General features: G+C 48.3%; 1 protein-coding gene across 1 annotated transcript; it reads right to left on the bottom strand.

The window, feature by feature from the left end:
* Window positions 1–12,899: 12,899 nt before the first annotated feature.
* TMEM247 (transmembrane protein 247) lies at window positions 12,900–18,464 on the bottom strand. Its single transcript, XM_021925253.2, has 3 exons — window positions 18,057–18,464; window positions 17,024–17,383; window positions 12,900–13,558 (listed from the first exon to the last, which is right to left on the bottom strand). The coding sequence occupies exons 1-3, from the start codon at window positions 18,171–18,173 to the stop codon at window positions 13,238–13,240; spliced, it is 798 nt and encodes a 265-aa protein (XP_021780945.2). The 5' UTR covers window positions 18,174–18,464; the 3' UTR covers window positions 12,900–13,237.
* Between the last annotated feature and the right edge of the window lie 328 nt (window positions 18,465–18,792).

Genomic DNA, 18,792 nt, shown 5'->3' with positions numbered 1-18,792 from the left:
CTTTGTACTAAGAAAAAAGCTCCCCTTCTTCTCAACTGATGCAGCCCTAGTGCCAAGGGGCGTGACTTGGCCAGGGGAGGGTGGGCTGAATTTCAGCTTCCACATGTCCCCGCAGCTGGGCACCTTTTGGCATTGCACAGCTGCCTAACCAGGGGGATTTGGGGACATTCAGGATAGATGTAGAAGGATGAACGGATACTCCGGCCTGCCCCCATCCCTGCTCTGAGATGTTTCTCATATGCTTCTGCTGGAATTCCCTGCCAAATGGACTCTATTACATTATACCTTAAAAAAACAAAGTAAAGAGAGCCAGACCAACATGGAATTCCTTAGCATGGCTCATAGAACTACCCCAGTCTCCAGCCTCAGCACATGCCTCAATCCTTGGGCTCAGCTGAGAAGATGTCGTTGAGAGAAATCATTAAACTTCAAGGTTGCAGGCAGCCATGTGTTATCTATTTTTTTTTTTTTAAGCCTGGAGCAAGGAGTCTATGAATTGCATTTCCCAAATCCATAAATGCACCCTGAGAAAACCCCACACTGCAATTCACTATAAAGAAAAGCTCTGATAGATTTCTGTCTTAAATACAGCACCCCCCAGCAAGTCAGTGCCTAACATTTGTGGGGACCTAGGACAAGAGGACAAAAGGAGATCCACAAACCTTGTGTTGATATATGTTTAACTATCATCTCGTAATAGCAAACTGTCAAATGCTGTAGCCCCCTATCTTGACAAACCTTCATAATGACCTGGAAGGTCAAGTCTGAATTAGAATCTCATTGTCCTGAGATAGCCATGCTGGAACATTGTGGTTATGGGGACAGCTGGCTGCAGGCCTTCCCCATCCCTGACCCTGGACCCTGCAACTCACAGTCCATGGCCTGCCCTCCTCCTGTCACACTGTGCTCTGCCTCAATCTTTGGGGAGTCTGATATGGGCATTCCAGACTCCATATCCAAGTTCCAATCATACCTCTTATGGCCTACAGTTTCCTTTTTTCTTTTTTTTTTTTTTTTTGAGATGGTGTCTCGCTCTTGTCGCCCAGGCTGGAGTGCAGTGGCGCGATCTTGTCTCACTGCAACCTCCGCCTCCCGGGTTCAAGCGATTTTCTTGCCTCAGTCTCTCAAGTAGCTGGGACTACAGGCACCCACCACCACTCCTGGAGGGATTTCACCATGTTGGCAGGGCTGGTCTCGAACTCCTGACCTCTGGTGATCTGCCTGCCTCCGTCTCCCAAAGTGGTGGGATTACAGGTATGAGCCACTGAGCCTGGCCATGGCCTGCAGTTTCTAGAGACAGATCTGGGGCCTTTTGGGCAAGTAACTCCAGGGTCCTGTATACCCAAAGTATGGTCTAGGAAGAAGGAAGTATGAGCATGCGTGGAGACAGCCACTGGGTCCTGGAGACTCCTTACCCCACAGAGAAGAGTCAAGCCAGAGGAGAGCCAGAGTAGAGGCCTCTTAAAAGTGCCCGCCCAGAGCAATGTCCCTCTTGTCCAGGTCTGAGGGCAGTACTGCCCAGAGTGACAGCAGCTATGTGATATGCCCTTGCCTTCTGGAGGCCAATCCCCTGCTCTCACCCCCATCACACCCCAACTGGGCAGATATCTCAAAAACCTTGTTTTTATTGGTAACCATTTTACTGAGATAATTCACGTACCATGCAATTCACCCTCTAAAGTATATGATTCAATGGTTTTTACTGTGTTCATAGAGCTGAACAACCAACCACTAGCACAATCTCTTTACCCCAAAAGAAACCCTGTACCTTTTAGTTGTCACTGCCAAATCCCTCTGTTTCTCAAGCCCTAGGCAACCAAGAATCTACTTTCTGTCTATAGACTTGCCTATTCTGGACATTCCATGTAAGTGAAATCATACATGTGACTCTTTGTGACTAGCTTCTTAGCATAACATATTTAAGGCTCATCCATGTTGTAGCAGGAATCTGTAATTCATCCCTTTTTATTGCCAAATATTGTATGGATAGCCCACATTTTATTTATCTACCCACTGGTTGATTGACACCTGGGCTGCTTCCAGACCTTTCATGGACCATCATCCTGCAAGCGCAGTGCTCTGTACATACAGCATATGCTTGTCTGTGGAGTTTCCCGCTGGACATCCCCTCTCAGCCAGGCCCTGCTTCCACTTCCTTTGGCACCGTCATCAAGCCCTTCGTGGTGCTAGAGCAGGGCTGTTTTCTCTCAAGAAGTGGTGAAATGGCTCCTTCCCTGCAGACGGGCACACGTGCTTACATATGTTCCAGTGGCTCTGCTTCTCTACAGCTCCTTCAGACTCCCTTGGTTAGGTTCATGAACACATCTTTCTTTATAGAACAGGCTGGGAACAGATGCCATGGTATCTCCTATGTTAGCTGTTGCTGAGCCTGGGTGCCAACTCATATGAGAAAGCCCTTGCAGGATTCCGAACTCTTGGGTGTAAGTGAGAGAAACCCAATTCAAATCAGTTAAAGCAAAAATGGAAGTCGAAAGGTCTAGGGATATCTCTTATCTCAGGTGGATCCAGGGACCCAAATCATGTCATCAAGAAATCACTTTCTCTCTCCCTCCTTCTCCATCTGTATTCCCATATCTTGGCTCTGCTTTTCTCTATATCGGTTTTATTCTCAGGTAGGCCTTCCCCAAGTGGAACAATATAACCAACAGCATCTCTGGACACACAGTCTACCAGCTTAGTAGCCAATGGCATAGGAGCTCATCTTTCCAAGAGTTTCAGCAAAACATCCAGGTTTGAAACTCATTGGTCAGGCTTGGGTCATGTGTCCGCATATGAACCAATCATTTTGGCCAGAAGATGGAATGCCCTGGTTGGCCAGATCTGGGTCCTGGGCCTACCCCTTGACTAGAAGTCAGTTTACCTGAACTTCATGGACTAAGATTGAGGAAGAGGGAGTGGCCCAAAAGAAAATCAAGGGGAAATAACTGCTGGACACACGCAGCAGATGTTACTGGACCCGTCCTATGAACTGTCCTGTCTGGGGTCTGCCCCACCAGTTTATCACGCATATCCAGATAGGCCTGAGCCCTAGTAGTGGACATTCTTAGGCTGAAGCCGAGATCCCGTTAGATACGTTATCGTTACATACATGTCATTACATGTAATAAATCAATTCCTCATAAGACCCTAGAAATTGATAGCCAAGATATTCCCCCTCTTAATAAGGGTTTATCATTGAACACGAACAAAGCCTTAGTATAAGCAATGTTGCCCTAATGGTGGAATCATGGACTTTATGGAAGCACATTGGAGAAAATATTTTGATTCCAAGAGGCCTTTTGGAGACCCAGAGACTCAATAAGTAGTTACCCATTCATCCATCACATCCATGTTTAGGATCTGAATATCCTTAATTTCACAGTAATTTATTCATGCCAGGAATGAGCAGAGAATCTGGATGGGGGAAGTAGCAGAGGGGCCAAGAAATCACAGACAAGGGTACCCCGGTAAAGAAGACCTTGTTGTAGGCAGCAGCACAACATAGCTCTTCTCTGACATCCCCCTCACTCTTTCTTCCCATCCCTGTTCCTTTGTCACCATGGCAACCAATGATGCTCCCTCCTCCTCTTCCCCTCTCTGCTCACTCTGGTCCCCAGGCCCCACTGCTCTTTGTCTGACTGGCTTCACACCGCGGCTGCCAGCTTCTCTGCAAACACTCAGCCTGGGCATGCAGCTTCACCTTCTTTTCACCCTCCACCCCACCACCCTCTCCCGCCTCATTTTCCTGCTCCCAGGCTTCTGCTTCATGCCTTCCTTAATCTTGATCCAGGCTTTAGTGAAATTACCATCTTTCTTCAAGAAGTTGGATGAAAATTAGATTTTTGCCACTCTAACCTGATTTGAAATGCATTAAGAGATCTGTCTCTTGAAACACCTCAAGGTGAGGCAATTTGTGAAGGGAAGAAGCATCCCTTACTGCGGCTTCTGTGCTTAAACATTGTTAGAGAGTGAATCACATTCTATTTTTGTACTAGGAGTGTCTTCTGTTTAACAAAATCCCCCAGCGTGTCTCTGAGTGAAACAGAGACTTTATCATAAAGGAACTAACACTTCAAGTTCAGAGATTGTGAGCTGTTGGCCCCATGGACTTTTGTTAGGTCTGTAGAGTGGCTAAAGAAAATTGAAGAAACATTTGAAAATCAGCAGGTATCACAAAAGTCTGGATTTCTGGCTGCCCTTGAGTTGGACATGGGGCGTGTATCTCCACATGGTGAAGATGGGAAGGAGGGAAGAAGGAGTAGAGGCTTCCTGCTTTATGGGTTCTTCCTCTCCTGTCAGCTATGCCTGGCCAGTTTCCCACTTTCACCTGGCCCACCTGGGTCCTCCTGGCATCTGAGCTTCTGACCCTGGCCCTAATTGATGTTTTTTGTTTGTTTGTTTGTTTGTGTTTGTTTTTGAGATGGAGTCTTTCTCTGTCGCCCCGGCTGGAGTGCAGCGGCACAATCTCGGCTCACTGCAACCTCCACCTCCCAGGTTCAAGCAATTCTCCTGCCCCAGCCTCCCAAGTAGCTGGGATTACAGGTGCACGCCAGCATGCCAGGCCAATTTTGTATTTTTAGTAGAGACAAGGTTTTGCCATGTTGGTCAGGCTGGTCTTGATCTCCTGATCTCAGGTGATCCGCCCGCCCTGGCCTCCCGAAGTGCTGGGATTACAGGCATGAGCCACCATGCCTGGCCTCCTAACTGATCTGTTTTGAGAACCAGGATTCTCCCACAGTGCGTGGAGTTTGCTTAGGGGCAGTCATCTGGAGTTCCTTTGAAGTTAGCCTGATACCTGAGAGCAGGTGAGCTTTCTACCAACTACTGTGCTTCCAGAGTCTTCCAATCATTGTTTTCTCGGAACCCACTCAGGCTAGCTCAAATATTATGGGCTTTGTGTATGTGAGGCAGTGGAAATTGCTCAGAAGTGAAGTCAGGCATGGTGAACTGTGTAGGGTTTCTCTGTTAGCCCAACCACCTCCCTCTTCTTTCATATACCTACTCCTGTCTCAGAGTGGACGTACCAGCCTGGTCTTCAGAAAAAGAGCCAGGCAGAGCAGATTCAAGAGGAAGGACCCCAGGCTGCCAGTAACAGACTCACTCTCCCGTCTTGGGGGACCTAGGAGAGGACATGGGGTGGGGTGCAGAGGGAGCTACCCAGGCCTTTGAGTATAGATCTGCTGCCACTCATGGAATGGCAGGTGTGTGGGTCAGGTGGGCCCATGAGTGAGGCCTTACATCTGTCCCCTCTCAAAGACATTTTCCCCCTTAGTGCTTGGCGAGAGAAGTGTGGGAACACAGGACGGCAAGGCTGCAGTGAACTGAGATTGTGCCACTGCACTCCAGCTCCGGCAATAGAGTGAGACCCTGTCTCAGAAAAACAGAACAAAACAAACAAAAAAGAAACATGGGAACGGTTAGAATAAAAGGGTAGATTCATAAGCAGGAAAACTTTGGAGCCACTACCCCCAGTTACACATGTCTAGAGAGAGATACAGGGGGCCACACAATGCCATCTGAAATGGAGTAGCAGTTCTCTTCCCATGTTATCAAACCAGCTCGGCACCGTTGTTCACAAACCTAAATGAACAAGACACAGGATGGTTCTTTGTTTTCTTCCAATTATCTTTCAGCTCCTTGCCACACTTGGTCTCTGCCGCCTCCTGGCTGAGCAAGCTTGGGCCATTCCTGAACCTCTCGGAGTCTGATTTCTCATCTGCGAAGTGGATGTCATAGGCTGAATTCTCTCCCCTCAGAATTCACATGTTGAAGTCCTAACCCCCAATACCTCAGAATGTCATCTTATATGGAGATGGGGCTTTAGACTACATACTGGGTACAGTGTACACTGCTCGGGTGATGGGTGCACCCAGATCTCAGAGATCACCACTATAGAATTTATCCCTGTGATCAAAAACCACCTGTACCCCCAAAACTATTGAAATTAAAAAAAGAAGTCATGGTGTTAAAATGAGGGCTTAATCCAATCTGACTGGTGTCCTTAGAAGAGGAAATTTGGGCTTTCAGAGAGACACCAGCGATGCACACAGAGAGTAAAGACCACACGGGGACGCAGGGAGAAGGCAGCAGCCATCTGCAAGCCGAGAGAGGCCCTAGAGGAAACCAAACCTGCCAACACCTTGATCTTGGACTTTCAGCTTCCAGAACTATGGGCAAATGAGCATCTGTTGTTAAAGCCACCCAGTCTGTGGTGTTTTGTTAGAGCAGCCTGGGCAGATTAATCTAGTGCGTACCAGTGCTCCTTCATGAAGGGCTGTGGGATAAAATAGATGACATGAAGTGCGATGGACAGGGTACAATACATCCTAGGTGTTCAGTAAGGGTGAGCTTCCTTTTCAAGAAGCAGTCACAGAATGCTTTAGCTCGCAGAGCCTTTCTCAGATTGTCTCTTACACTCCTTCTGTTTATTTGATTGATGAATCATTGTTCCTTAATTGCTGATTGAGCTCTGTGGTCTGGTTGTTGGTCCCTGGCAACGGGTGGTCAGTGCAGCCACACCGTTTGCTGATCTTGCACTTCCAAGACCTGAAGCTAGAGCTGGGGCTCAGAGAAGAGCTGCCCCGTGGTAGCAAGTCTGTCACTGACTCTTTCTGGGGCAGACGGAAGCTCCCGAAACCCTGCTCTCCCCACCGCCTCCACCAAGGGTCCCTCTGCTCAGCACTTTCTGCACGGCTTCCTGGTGGCTGTCTTCCAAGGCCTGCTTTCTGCCCCAGGACCTTACAAAGGCTGCTTTGATGAAAAGTTTGAGGCAAAGTGACTGTGTCATTTGATACAAGAGGCTCAAGGGGGTAAAAAGTGTCGCTTTCTTCTATTTTTGGATTTTCTAGCCCAAAGGAGAATGATCAGCTGAATGGGGCTGGGGCGGAAGCCAGGAGCAGAGAGAGGAAACGCCCCCAAGCTGGAGAGCCCCTGTGATTAGCAGCTGGAAGCCTAGAGCGTGACCTGCTTGTGAAGAGGCACCTCAGCAGCCAGACTCTGTGCCAAGAGCTGGAAGGCATGCAGGGGCCACTTGCCCTGGGGGCTACCAGACTCGCTTCCTCCAATGGCCTGCTCCAACGGTCCCTGCCCCTGCAAAATGCAAAGAGCCTGCTCCCTCCCTCTCTCCTGTTGATGGGAGTACAGGCCAAGGATAGTCACTCTCTGGGTGAGATTTGAGAGGCACCACAAAAGCCCCTTACCCCTGGGGTCTCCATCATCCACCGCCAGGGCAGTGGCACAGGGCTGCACACTCAGCGGGGGCTCTGCACATGGCTTAATGCTCTGCTGTCACCGTTGTGGAATTCCTGATGTTTTTGAATAAGGGAAACTGCACTGTCCTCTTGCACTGGGCCCACAAATTCAGGAGCCCGACCTCCCCACCTCTCCCAGTTCTTGACATTCTGGTTAGCGGTCACTTCCCTTCCCTGCTCTGGCTGATACCTCTCATCTGTGTAGCTTCTCATTCCCCACCAGCCTCCACCTCATTATCTCACTAATTGTCACTATAACCCTGTGACACCTGTGAGGGGTCACCGGTGAGGGGCTGTGAGGGGCTGACACCTCTCTGACTCGTGGCCCTTTGTAGGATTTGCCCCATGAGCCCAGGCCTTTTGATGCCACCCCTTTGCTCTCTTTGAGGAACAAAAATGCCTACCTCCTGGCTATCTGTAATCCCCTCCTACTTAAGTGTAAGAAATTTGCAAGTCTGAAACCCATCCTCCACTTCACTCTTAAGAGCCTACAAAGCCCCCTGAGGGTGCTTAATAAATACTGACTAATGAACTTGCAGCTGCTGCTCCTTTGGCTAATTAAATCTAAGTAAGTCACAGACTTTGAATTATGCAACAAGGCTTGGCCAAAACAGCTTAAAAATGTGGGAGCCCTAGCTTTTCTGCTGTGCCCTGTGGAAAAATCCCATCTTTTAATCATGCTTAACCTTCCTGAAGAACAGCGGCAACCTTTAAATAATGAATGAATGTATATTAGCAAGATTTCCCCAAAGCTACACATGGGAGTCAGATCAAAAAAGGGACAGAGGCAGACACAGGCCTGGGGGGGATTTTGGAACTTTCTGTTGAGTCCTGGCCTGCAGGGTGAAGTCATTTGGTTCTCCAGAAGCTCAGAGCATGAACTGGTGAAAGGAGGGAGGGGCAGATATGCTACCCACAGGCGCAGCTTCCTGATGTGGCACAGCAAGCTCCTGCCACCCCTAGCCTGCGGCAGAGGTTAATGGAGACCCCATAGCACTTCTGAAGGGCCATGCACTCAGTTGTTCTCCCTCTCATTCCCCCTAGAAGACCCTTCTGGCCAACAGCATTGTCTTCAAAAAGAGAACCGATTTTTTTTTTTTTTTTTTTTTTCTGATAGGGTCTTGCTCTGTCCCCCAGGCTGGAGTGCAGTGGCACAATCACAGCTCACTGTAGCCTCAACCTTCCAGGCTCACATCTCAGCCTCCTGAGTAGCTGGGACAACACAGCAGGTGCATGCCACCGGACCTGGCTTTTTTTTTTTTTTTTTTTGAGAGATGGGATCTCCCTATGTTGCCTTCGCTGGTCTTGAGCTCTTGGGCTTCTGCCTCAGCCTCCCAAATTGCCGAGATTACAGACGTGAGCCACCGCACTAGCCCAGGACAGACCAGGACAGATTAAATTGAGTCTCAGCACCTATAGCAGGCTTTCCAGATTTTAAGATGCATATGAATTGCTGGGGGCTGGGGGATACTGTCAAACCGCATCTGCTTCAGTGGGTCTGGGGCAGGGTCTGGGATGCTGCATTTCTAACACGCAGATGCTGCCGATCCACAGATCACATGTTGAAGGGCAAGGATTTAGGTCTTTCAACCCTGATTGCATATTAGAATCAACTGGGGCACTTGTAAGGCTGACAAATCACCTCTGGATGCCATCTCAGATCAATTAAATCAGAATTTCTCAAACAATCTCTAGACTTTGGTCCTTCTTTTTTCTGAGTTAGAGTCTAAATAATTTAGAGGTCACCCAAATGAAGTCTAGAAAACTTAACTGACTTGCTTACAGTCATCTGCTAACTTGTGACTAGAAATATATATGGCAGGAAAGTGGCCTTTGGAATCAAGCTTTAACCCTCCAACCTGAGTCTCTCCAACTGTAGTCCTTGGGCTCAGGGTGGCAACCTACAATATTCCATTTAGGGAGCAGGAAAGATTCGCCCATCTTTTTCTCCCTAAGCCTGCTTGAAACTTTACTATTAGTGCTTCATTATTTAGGCTGAAGCTTAGTGGTCCTTTGCAATGAGTGCAATCTCTTATACATAGACTTTAGCAGCTTAGTGTCCGTGGGCTGACCATAGTCCCCTGACTGGCTCCAGGCTCTGTTCTGTGGGATCTGGGATCAGGAAGGGGAAGGGCTCTGGAGTCCAACTTGCCTCCCCTTGCAGCTTTGCTGAGGGCACCCGGCACAGAGAGGAGTGCCCTTCCCAGTCTGCTGCCCTGGTTGTGTCAGGTCATGGGGCCTCAGGCAGCGGTCAGGAAGATGAAGGCAGAGTGGCTCCAGGTGTGTGGCCAGGGAAACCCATGACCTCCCTGTTGTGGTATGCAGTACTCTTCCTTAAAGCCGAGTGCAGCAGTGGCCAGGCCCAGATTGGCTACGGCTGTGCTCCACCCGATGGTTTCAACCCAACCAAGGCTTTCTGGCTCAGCGGCTCAGGAAGGGAGTGGGAGCTGGGCCTAAGGAATTAGGGATGATACACCAGTTATTTGCTTAATTCAGTGTCTCCCCCCTCCACTCATACTATCAGAATTCTAATTTTGTTTGAGGCTGCAAGAGTGTCCACGCAAAAAACTTACTACCTCAGACACCCTACAGCTAGGTGCAGCCACGTGACCTTAGTTTGGCCAATGGCATGTAAGCAGAAATCTCTGGGTGGGGCTTCCTCGGAAGCTTTTAAAAGGCAGCTCCTTTTCTGACCTGGAGTAGTGGATCCGGCACCTGGAGCTGCTTCGGCCAGCTTGACACTACGAGGCTGGACGCCATGGGCTGAGGATAAGAGCCCTGTGGTGGTGGAGGAAGGCGCCACCTGGGTACTCTGTGACTTCGAGAGCAGTTTCACCAGCCGTGGACGGCCTACCTGGGACTTCCTGGTATGTGAGCAACATAAACCTCTATTTGGTGAAGCCATTGTGGCTGGATTTATTTTACAGCTGAATGTAATCCTCAAACTCAGGACCTCAGAAAGTTTCTGGTCTGGAAACGGGAAGGTCCAGGCAAGAAGGTGGTCCCCAGGAATTAAAGGAGAAGGAGAAAGGCTTTTATTTATCTGTTTTGAATTACTATTCCACTCTATAATCTTTAGTGTATTCCCTATTTCCCAAGGGATTAAGTTTATATTCCTCAGACCAATGTTCAAGGCTCTCTAAAACTTAGCCCCAAACCAATTTTCCAGGCCTGTTACCTTTCACACCATTCCCTGGAGCAAGTGTGACCCTTCTCTCCTGGATACACGTTACACACTCCCAGCCTCATCTTCAGTTGTGTGAGGCATCCCACCTGATTTCCACCTGTTCGGACTTACCTAGCCTTACGAGCTCGTCTTTCAAGAAGACTTCCTCTATCACCCTGGGCTCCACGGAGCTCCTCTATGACCTCATTTATAGCTGAGGTCTGTATACTGATAGCTGCTTTACATTTTCACGTGTGTTAAACTCATCTCCCCAGCAAGGTTGTGAGATCCTCCCAAGGCAGGATCTTGGGAGCAGGGTAACCTAGAAAGAACATGTGCCCTGGGATGATCTCGGTTAAGTCTAACCTCTCTGAACCTCGGTATCCTTGGCTGTGAAGCAGAGATGATATACATTTCTACCTACAGGGTTTTGGTGATGATAGCCTCCTTAGGGACTTAGGGCGCAAGACGTGTTCGCATTGGTGCTGAAGAGGCGCTTGTACATTGGCTTGTTACCCGGCTGGTAACTGCTTAGCTGGGCCTTTTTCCTATCCTTTGCCACCCTCTCTCTTCTGATTTTCTGCTTTGCATTTGAACCAGAAGATCTGTTTTAAGTTTGGGGAGTGACCCATGAGTAGTTCTCATTTTCCTAGAGGGCAGATCTAAGGCTAGTGGCTTCAGTATTCAAACACAATAGGGAAGAGTAGATTTCATGCCTGTGGCTAAAGAGGTGGGATGAGATGCTCACTTAACTGCTCAGGGGAGTTTACTTTCTCTGAAGATTAAGAAAATTGAATGTATTTAAGTCTAGTTTTACCTGGCAACAGATGGATGGATTAAATGACCTTATAGCACTTGTGTTTTTTTGGTTTGTGCGTGTGTGTGTGTTTTATAAATGCCCAGTTCTGTCTGCTCTAAGAAGGTAAACAGGTGGACCTTAAACTTTTTGCTATCCTTATCTCCATCTCTCTCACCTCAACCCCATGGGGCAGAAACCCAGATCAAATAAAATCGGAAGAAGTGACCCACACCACAATGGCCCATCCTTGAAAGTTTAATGAGAAATGACACTTCTGTCACTTCCAAATTAAGTGCCTGTCACATGCAGCTGTCAATGGGGATGGATATATGGCGCCGGGTGGGAAATGAGAAGTCACCATGGACTTAAACGGCATGATAATGTGTACTGACACTGAAGTCCCAAGGCATTTTTTCACGTGATTTTACTGAGAGTCGCTCAAGAGCCAATGAGACAGAAACTTATTCTCTTGTCCCTCTGAGGGCAGAGCCCTATGCCAGAGGAGACAAGGGGTCAATAAAGACTTGATTAATTGCACAGCTGTGTCCAGCCTTGTCAGTTTGCCACATTATCACTAAAGTATCCTGTGGCACAGCCAGCCATCGTGGCTGGGCTGCTGGGCTCAGAGCAGCTGACAGTCTGCAAGGAGTGTTTGTGTGTTGAAGGGCTGAGAGGCTGGGGACTGGGGGAGTTGAACCCTTTTCTTTGTTGCGGACATGTGGGGCAGCTTCACTTTGTGCCTGACCGTGAGCCCTCTGGTGTTCAGAGTCTATTCCTTCGGGTGGTTGTCTGTTTGAGGGGCTGTGAACCTCTCTACTGTGGACAACTGTATGCTTGTTTTGTATCTCTGTATCAGTGTATTTGTTCCTTGGTTAGCTTTTCTGCATTTTTGTGAGTCTGTGTGCTTGGATTAGTAGGTGGGTACAGGGGTGGGAGTGTGTGCCAACTTTTTTTTTTTCCTCATGTCCAGCTTTCCAATAGAGTAGAATTAATGACGTCCTCTGGGTCTAATCAGGCATTTAATTCCTCCTTCCTTATGTCCCCTAGGAGTATGCCCTTATTTTGCCACATGCCTCATCCAGGGGACACATAGCTCAGTGACAGGGATACTCCTTGTCCACCAGGTTCAGCTAGGCCTGTGCCGGGCTCCCTGGAGCTTCACTGCCTCTCCTTTTTAACCATATGCTGTCTGAAGGCCAGCTGTGTACAAGTCTGCTCAGGCCCAGTGCTAAATGAGGCCTGGCCAGTGGCCTGGTGATGGTATCCTGCCATGTTGGCACAGCTGGAGGGAGCTTGGGAGTCTTGGCTCCTGTATTAGTTTCCTGTGGCTGCTGTAACAAACTGCTACAAACTTAATGACTTAAAATAACACAGACTTACTCTCTTACAGTTCTGGAGGTCAGGAGCCTAACATGGGGTGGCAGCGCTGGGCTCCCTCCAGAGGCTCTAGCAGAGAATCCTTCTATTGCCTTTTCTGGTTTCTAGAGGCTTCCCACATTTCCTGACCCACAGCCCCGAGTCATTCCGGCCCCTGCTTCCACGGTCACGTCTCCTTTCTGACTGACACCCTCCTGCCTCCCTTTTACAAGGGCCCTTGTGACTACCACGGGCCGACCTGGATAATCTGGGATCATTTCCCCACTGCAAGGTCCTTAACGCAATCACATCTCAGCCTCTTTTGCCATATGAACTATTCATGGGGATTAGGACATGGACATCTTTGCAGAAGATGGGGGCGGGGGCCGCTCCCAAGCCGATCACAGGCTTCCCACCCCTCAGAGGTCTATGAACACGAGCAGATGTGCTGAAACCCAAGCCAGCTTGGTCATGATGTACTTCTAGGGTTCTGGAAAGGTGTTCTAAACACTCCTTCCCTGCAGATACCTCCCTGACCTGCTAACATCTGATATCTTCCTCTTGGGATAAAGCATCGTGTCCACAGTGAGAACTCAGGCTCTGTATAAGGGGGCAGGAACATGTTTCTTCACTCTCGGGTGTAAATGACTGACAGCAGGGCTCTTCCTAAGAGTGGATTCTGACTGAACAGAGGCACAAAGTGAACAAATGCGATGCCCGGGAGGCTGGGATCATGCACTGATAACACTCTAGCATGGCAGGGGCGAGGGTTCCCAGTGATGGAGAGAGCAAAAGCACTTGGAAGTATGACCAGAAAGTTTTAATCAAACAGAGCAAAATGGCTGCGATGCAGAACAGGTAGTGCTTGGCGAAGAGAAAGAAGACCATCTCCTTGGTGACATAGATGATATGAATGAAGATGAAGCAGTACAGGAACATGGCAAACTGGTTCTGGGGCAGCAGGAGGTTCTGGAGCCCTCCTGAAAACTGTGGGGGAGAGAAGACAGTGGAGATGGTGATGCCACTGTTGGCGCCAGGCAGATCTAGGTTCAGTCCTGCTCTGTCCCTGCCTGTATGTGACCTCAGGTCATCATCTTCACCTAAGGAAGGGGTAATAGTGCCTATTTCCAAAATCATGAGGGCTGGGCAAGGTGGCTCATACCTATAATCCCAGTACTTGGGGAGGCCAAGGTGGGAGGATTGCTTGAAGCCAGGAGTTTGAGACCAGCCTGGGCAATGTAGTGAGACCCCTGTCTCTATAAAAAAATTTAAAAATTAGCCAAATGTGGTGATGTGTGCCTATAGTCCCAGCTATTGGGAGGCTGAGGTGGAAGGATCACTTGAGCCCAAGAATTCAGGGTTATAGTGAGCTAAGCTCATGCCACTAACTTCAGCCTAGGTGAGACAGCAAGATCCTATTTCTAAAAAAAAAATAAATAAAAGATCACAGGAGGAAAACTGAGATAATGAAACATTCCTAGTCAGGCAACTAGCACACAGAAGGAACTCATCATTTTTCACTTTTTGAGCTGCCCTTATCCCTCCTGACTGGGGCACCAGGCCACCACCTTCCTTTCTCTTTATGGTCTGTACTGCCCATTGGAGCCACACATGTGGGCCTTCTCTCTCTGACTCCAAGAGCCTCACATCTGGATCTTGGATCTTGGGTCTTGGGAGTGTTCTCTCACAGTGCCTTGACATTCAACCTAGTTTCCTGGACAGTGGCCCAATAACACAGTGTCCGTTGCATATAAATGACCGTTTCCGACTCCCTGGGTCCTGACACATATCACGTGCGTCAGTCCATGGTCATTCAGTCCAGAGTTTGGTCTTTCCTGGAGGCAGGTGCTGAGAGATTGGTGATGGGGTCTCCCTAAACCCTCAGAATATTTGGGCTGGGGGAAAGCAGCTTGAGTTGTCTGGCTAATTCTGCCTGCGGGTTGCTCTTTTCTTGAATCTATATAATTGGGGCCCAACAGTCTTCATTTTAACCGTAGAAAGCGTCAATGTATAAGTAAGGCAAAAGCTGATACTATGTTGATCCATAGTTAAGAGGGCATAACCCATGCATTATTTTAAAAAATATTTGTAAAAATCATGCCATATTTTTTGGAAAGCACCAGGTGGCAGGGAGCGAGATGCCCTAAACTAGCTAGAAACACACTCAAAGATGTATTTTTAATTCAATAAACTCTGTCTGTCCATCTATTTACCCTCCCAGAAAAAGAGAAGAGGGGAAGCTTCAACATCAAGTCAACTCTCCAATTTTTAGTAAATGCACAAAAAGTAAACACTTTTGTAAACTATTGCCAAAGGCTGGGGGATGAGGACACATTACTATTGAAACAGCTACATAAAATGTGAGGGCAACTAGACCAAACTGAGGGGACAGAAAATGACTCTGGTGATGCTGCCTCTAAAATCAATAGCTAGGAAAGTTGGAGACCAGAGAAAGCAATCCAGTGTTCTAATGGGAGTGGAGGGCGGGGCTGACCCGACGGTTCTCTGCAGGCTCAGTATGGCTCTGGATCCCTGGACTTTGCCACCTCTCTGCAGTCTGCGCGTGTTTCAGTCTGAAATGCTGATAGGTGATCATTATGACTTTCATTTAAAAAATGTGCTTGTGAAACCCTTTAGACTTTTCAAAATACTTTCAATGTTCTATTTTTTGAGCAGAAGAGAGATAGAGATAGGACTATATACCAAAGATTTTCATCTCATCCCGGGAGGAGAAAGATTTTCAAACTAAAAAGGGGGGAAAATAAATATGGTTGGAAGGAGACACAGGCCAAAGGCATAGTTACAATATCATATCTGCTTTAAATAGTTTCAGGCTCCACTTTGTGACAGATTTTATCCCAGGCTACTGAGAAAAGTCACAAGTTTGGAAATGGAACTTAGAATTCAAGAATATTAGGAAGTGCGCTAAAGTCCAAGCAATAGGCAAATATTTTCTAGACTTTTCAAAAAGGGGGTGGGGGCAGGGGAAGATTCTGGAAATCCCAGTTCGGTAAGCTTGACTGAGTTCAGTGAAATCATTTCACGTATAATGAAGCAGGTATTTTGTGAACAGAAAAAAAGATAATTGTTTAGGAAGCCAGCATGTGTTCATTGAGAACAAATGATGCAAAACCAACCTTACTTCTTAAAAAAACAAAAACGGGACTAGTCAATTGGGGAAATGCTATAGGTGATATAATATCTTAATTTTGGGAAACCATTTGACAGTGCGTCTCCGTTTTTTGGATAAGGTGGAGAAATGTTAGCAGGATAAAATGTAACTCAAGGGTGATGATTGATGAGACATTGCCAACCTATAGAGAGACATTTAGTGGTATTTACTTTAGGTCATATCCTCCTCAACAATTACAGCAGTGACTGACTTGGATAAAGGCAGAAGGCACGTTCTCAGAACTGAGGATGACTCAGAGCTGGGAAGCACAGCTAATACATCACATCCCAATAAAACTGAAAAATGATAAATGTATGTTGTTGCATTTGGGTCAAGAAGTGAATTGCATGAGTACATAAAAATGGTAATAGCTAACATTTATTGAGTGCTTACTTAATGTGCTGGGCTAATTGCAAAGTGCCTTGCATGTGTTCTCTTATTGAATCCTCACAACAACCCTATGAAGTAGGTACTACTTCATGAATGAGCAAGCCAAAGCTAAAAGAAATCAGTAATTTGCCCAATGTCAGGGAGTTTATACCTGGTATTTTAACCCAGGACTTTCTGTCTTTAAAGCCCAGGAAACACTGCTTTAAACATCTTCCACTATTGAATGCTTACGATAGCCTAACCACTGTGCTAAGCTCTTCACGTCCCATTTAATCTCAAGTCGGGCATTCTTATCCCCCTTTAATACAGATTAGGGAAGAGTGGTGTACTTCTTGTGAAAAGATGGCTGTTTCAGTTGACTACAAGGCAGTATGATCCAACAGAATAAACATAGCCCTGATCGGGGAGGTGATGGTTCTGTCAAAATCCACTGGCCAGGCTGCAGTGGGGATTCTAGATCTAGCCTCCAGGCACCAAATTTTAAGAGATGCAGAGAGGACTTGTGAGCGGTGGAAGAGGGAGGAAACGTTGAAGACTTTTCCTTGAAGCTACCAAAAATGCTGTTGGGTGGGCGATGTGGTTCGGGGGCCCCTCCCAGCCTCAGCTCTCCTTAGAGAATCACATCTCAGCTTCCTGTGGACGCTCTGTTTAACAGAACTGGCCAGGTAGAGTAGTGAGCTTTAAGTCAGTGAGCCGACATCTCTGGAAGTAAGCCAAGACAGAGAGGGCTGGAGACCGCCCTTGTGGATGCTCAGCCCCTTTCAGCCGAGATCCAGGATCTGCAGGGTGGGATGCCGTGCAAACCAGGGAAGGTGGGCGCCTGCTCTAGGCCCCACGGGACCGCAGCTCCAGGCCTCCCTCCTCCCAGTGCCCCATTCCTTGTCACCCACCAGGCGGGGTGCTGCCTCTTGCTGCAGCTGCTCCATCACCACCTCGTGCTGCCGCTCCCTCTGCAGCTGCCCCATCACCACCTCGTGCTGCCGCTGCCGCTCGTTCTCCTCATGCAGGTACTTGAGCCGTGTGAGCTCAAACTCCATGCGCACCTTCTCCAGCTCCATCTCGGGATTGCGCTCAGTCCCAGGGGCCGGGGGCAGCTCTGCGGGTTTGGGTCCGTCGCCTGCCTGGCCTTTGGTGGCAGGGCAGGACTTGGGGGACAGCGATTTAAGCGGCCCTTGGCAGCCGCCGTCCTCACAAGCTTCCATCTCTTCCAAGTAGTCATAGGAGGAGTCTGGCTTCTGGGACTCTGCCTCCTGGGGCAGGGGAAGCAGGGAGGGGAGGTACTATGAGGAGTCAGGATGGGGCTGTCCCCGACCCCATGGAACTCCCGCAGCCCCAGGAATTGAAAAGATCTAGGCTGAATTCTTATTAGAAGTGCTCTTACCCGGAGTTGTCAGGACCTGAGGGTCAAGAAGGAGAGGACAAACTAGCACCAAGTAATGGTGCCCTAAAGTTGCAAGTGGAGGCACTGGGAGTTGAGTAGATGGATGTCCATTTTCCTAGTGATTTTTCAGATCACCAAAGAGGCAACTTCCGGGCCCATCCTCAACTCTACCTGACTTTGAGATCAGTCAGAGGGAGAAAGAAACCTAGAGTCTGAGTTGAGAGAACCTAAATATTTGGGGACCAGGAAGAGGGCTATGGTGGGGAGCCAGGTCCTATCCACCCAGCAAGGGGAGGGCCCCAAGTGGGGAGGTAGATGGAGGAGACCAAAGCCATCTTCATGTGACTTCACAATCTTATGGAGGGCTACCTAGTCCCTGGTGACAGCTGGGTGCCAGTTACAGGGGTGGGGTACCTGTCACCTGATGTTCTTGGCAGCTGTCTGGAACCTCAAAGTACTCAGCTCCTATCATGTGTTCCTACAGTATTCTTGCTCCCCCTGACGGAATAGGCGGGGTCAGTGAGACACAGCAGCCCCCTTACCAGACAAGCCCTTGGCCTCCCTTCAGACTTGGAGTCACCAGGCACCATCTTGGGGAAGGTTGGGCAACTTTCTCCCGCACCCCGGGCTTCCATCATCTCCCTGTCCTCTGCTGCCATCCAGAAAACCAGAACGCTGCCAGGTGGGGTCACAAGACATCATTTGAGGTGCTGACATTTGGCCTCACCAGATTCCACAGCCTGGCCACCATCACAATCCCGTGTCCTCATAATAACCTACATTCTACAAGTTGCTAGGGCCCCTTTGGTGGAGGGTGTGACACTTTTGAGGTGCTAACATGCTAACATTAAGAACTGCAGGATGGGCCTTTCCTGCCCATAAGGATTGCTTTAAAAACTAGAGTTCCACCTTGTGAAACTCAGAATTCCACCATTTGAAATCTGTTCCCTTGGGTTCCTTTTTAAAATGAAGATTGTGTTGGGATAAGTCTCAGCTCCACAAACCCTGTTATGGGCTAAACCAGGTCCCCCTCTTTTCCCAAAATTCCTATGTTGAAGTCCTAACTCCCAGCCCCCAGTACCTCAGAATGTGACCTTATTTGGAGACAGGGTCTTTATAGAGGTGATTAAGTGAAATTGAGATCATTAGGATGGGATCCTAATCCAGTATGACTGGTGTCCCTGTAAGAAGATGATGATGTGAAGACAAGGGAGAAAATGGCCATCTACAAACCAAGGAGAGACGCATTGTATTAGGGTCCTTCAAAGAAACAGAACA

This window comes from Papio anubis, chromosome 14 (genome assembly GCF_008728515.1).
Source record: "Papio anubis isolate 15944 chromosome 14, Panubis1.0, whole genome shotgun sequence".
Taxonomy (NCBI): Eukaryota; Metazoa; Chordata; class Mammalia; order Primates; family Cercopithecidae; genus Papio; species Papio anubis.
The sequence above is the reverse complement of the archived record's forward strand: the minus strand, read 5'-3'. Positions and strand labels throughout refer to the sequence as shown.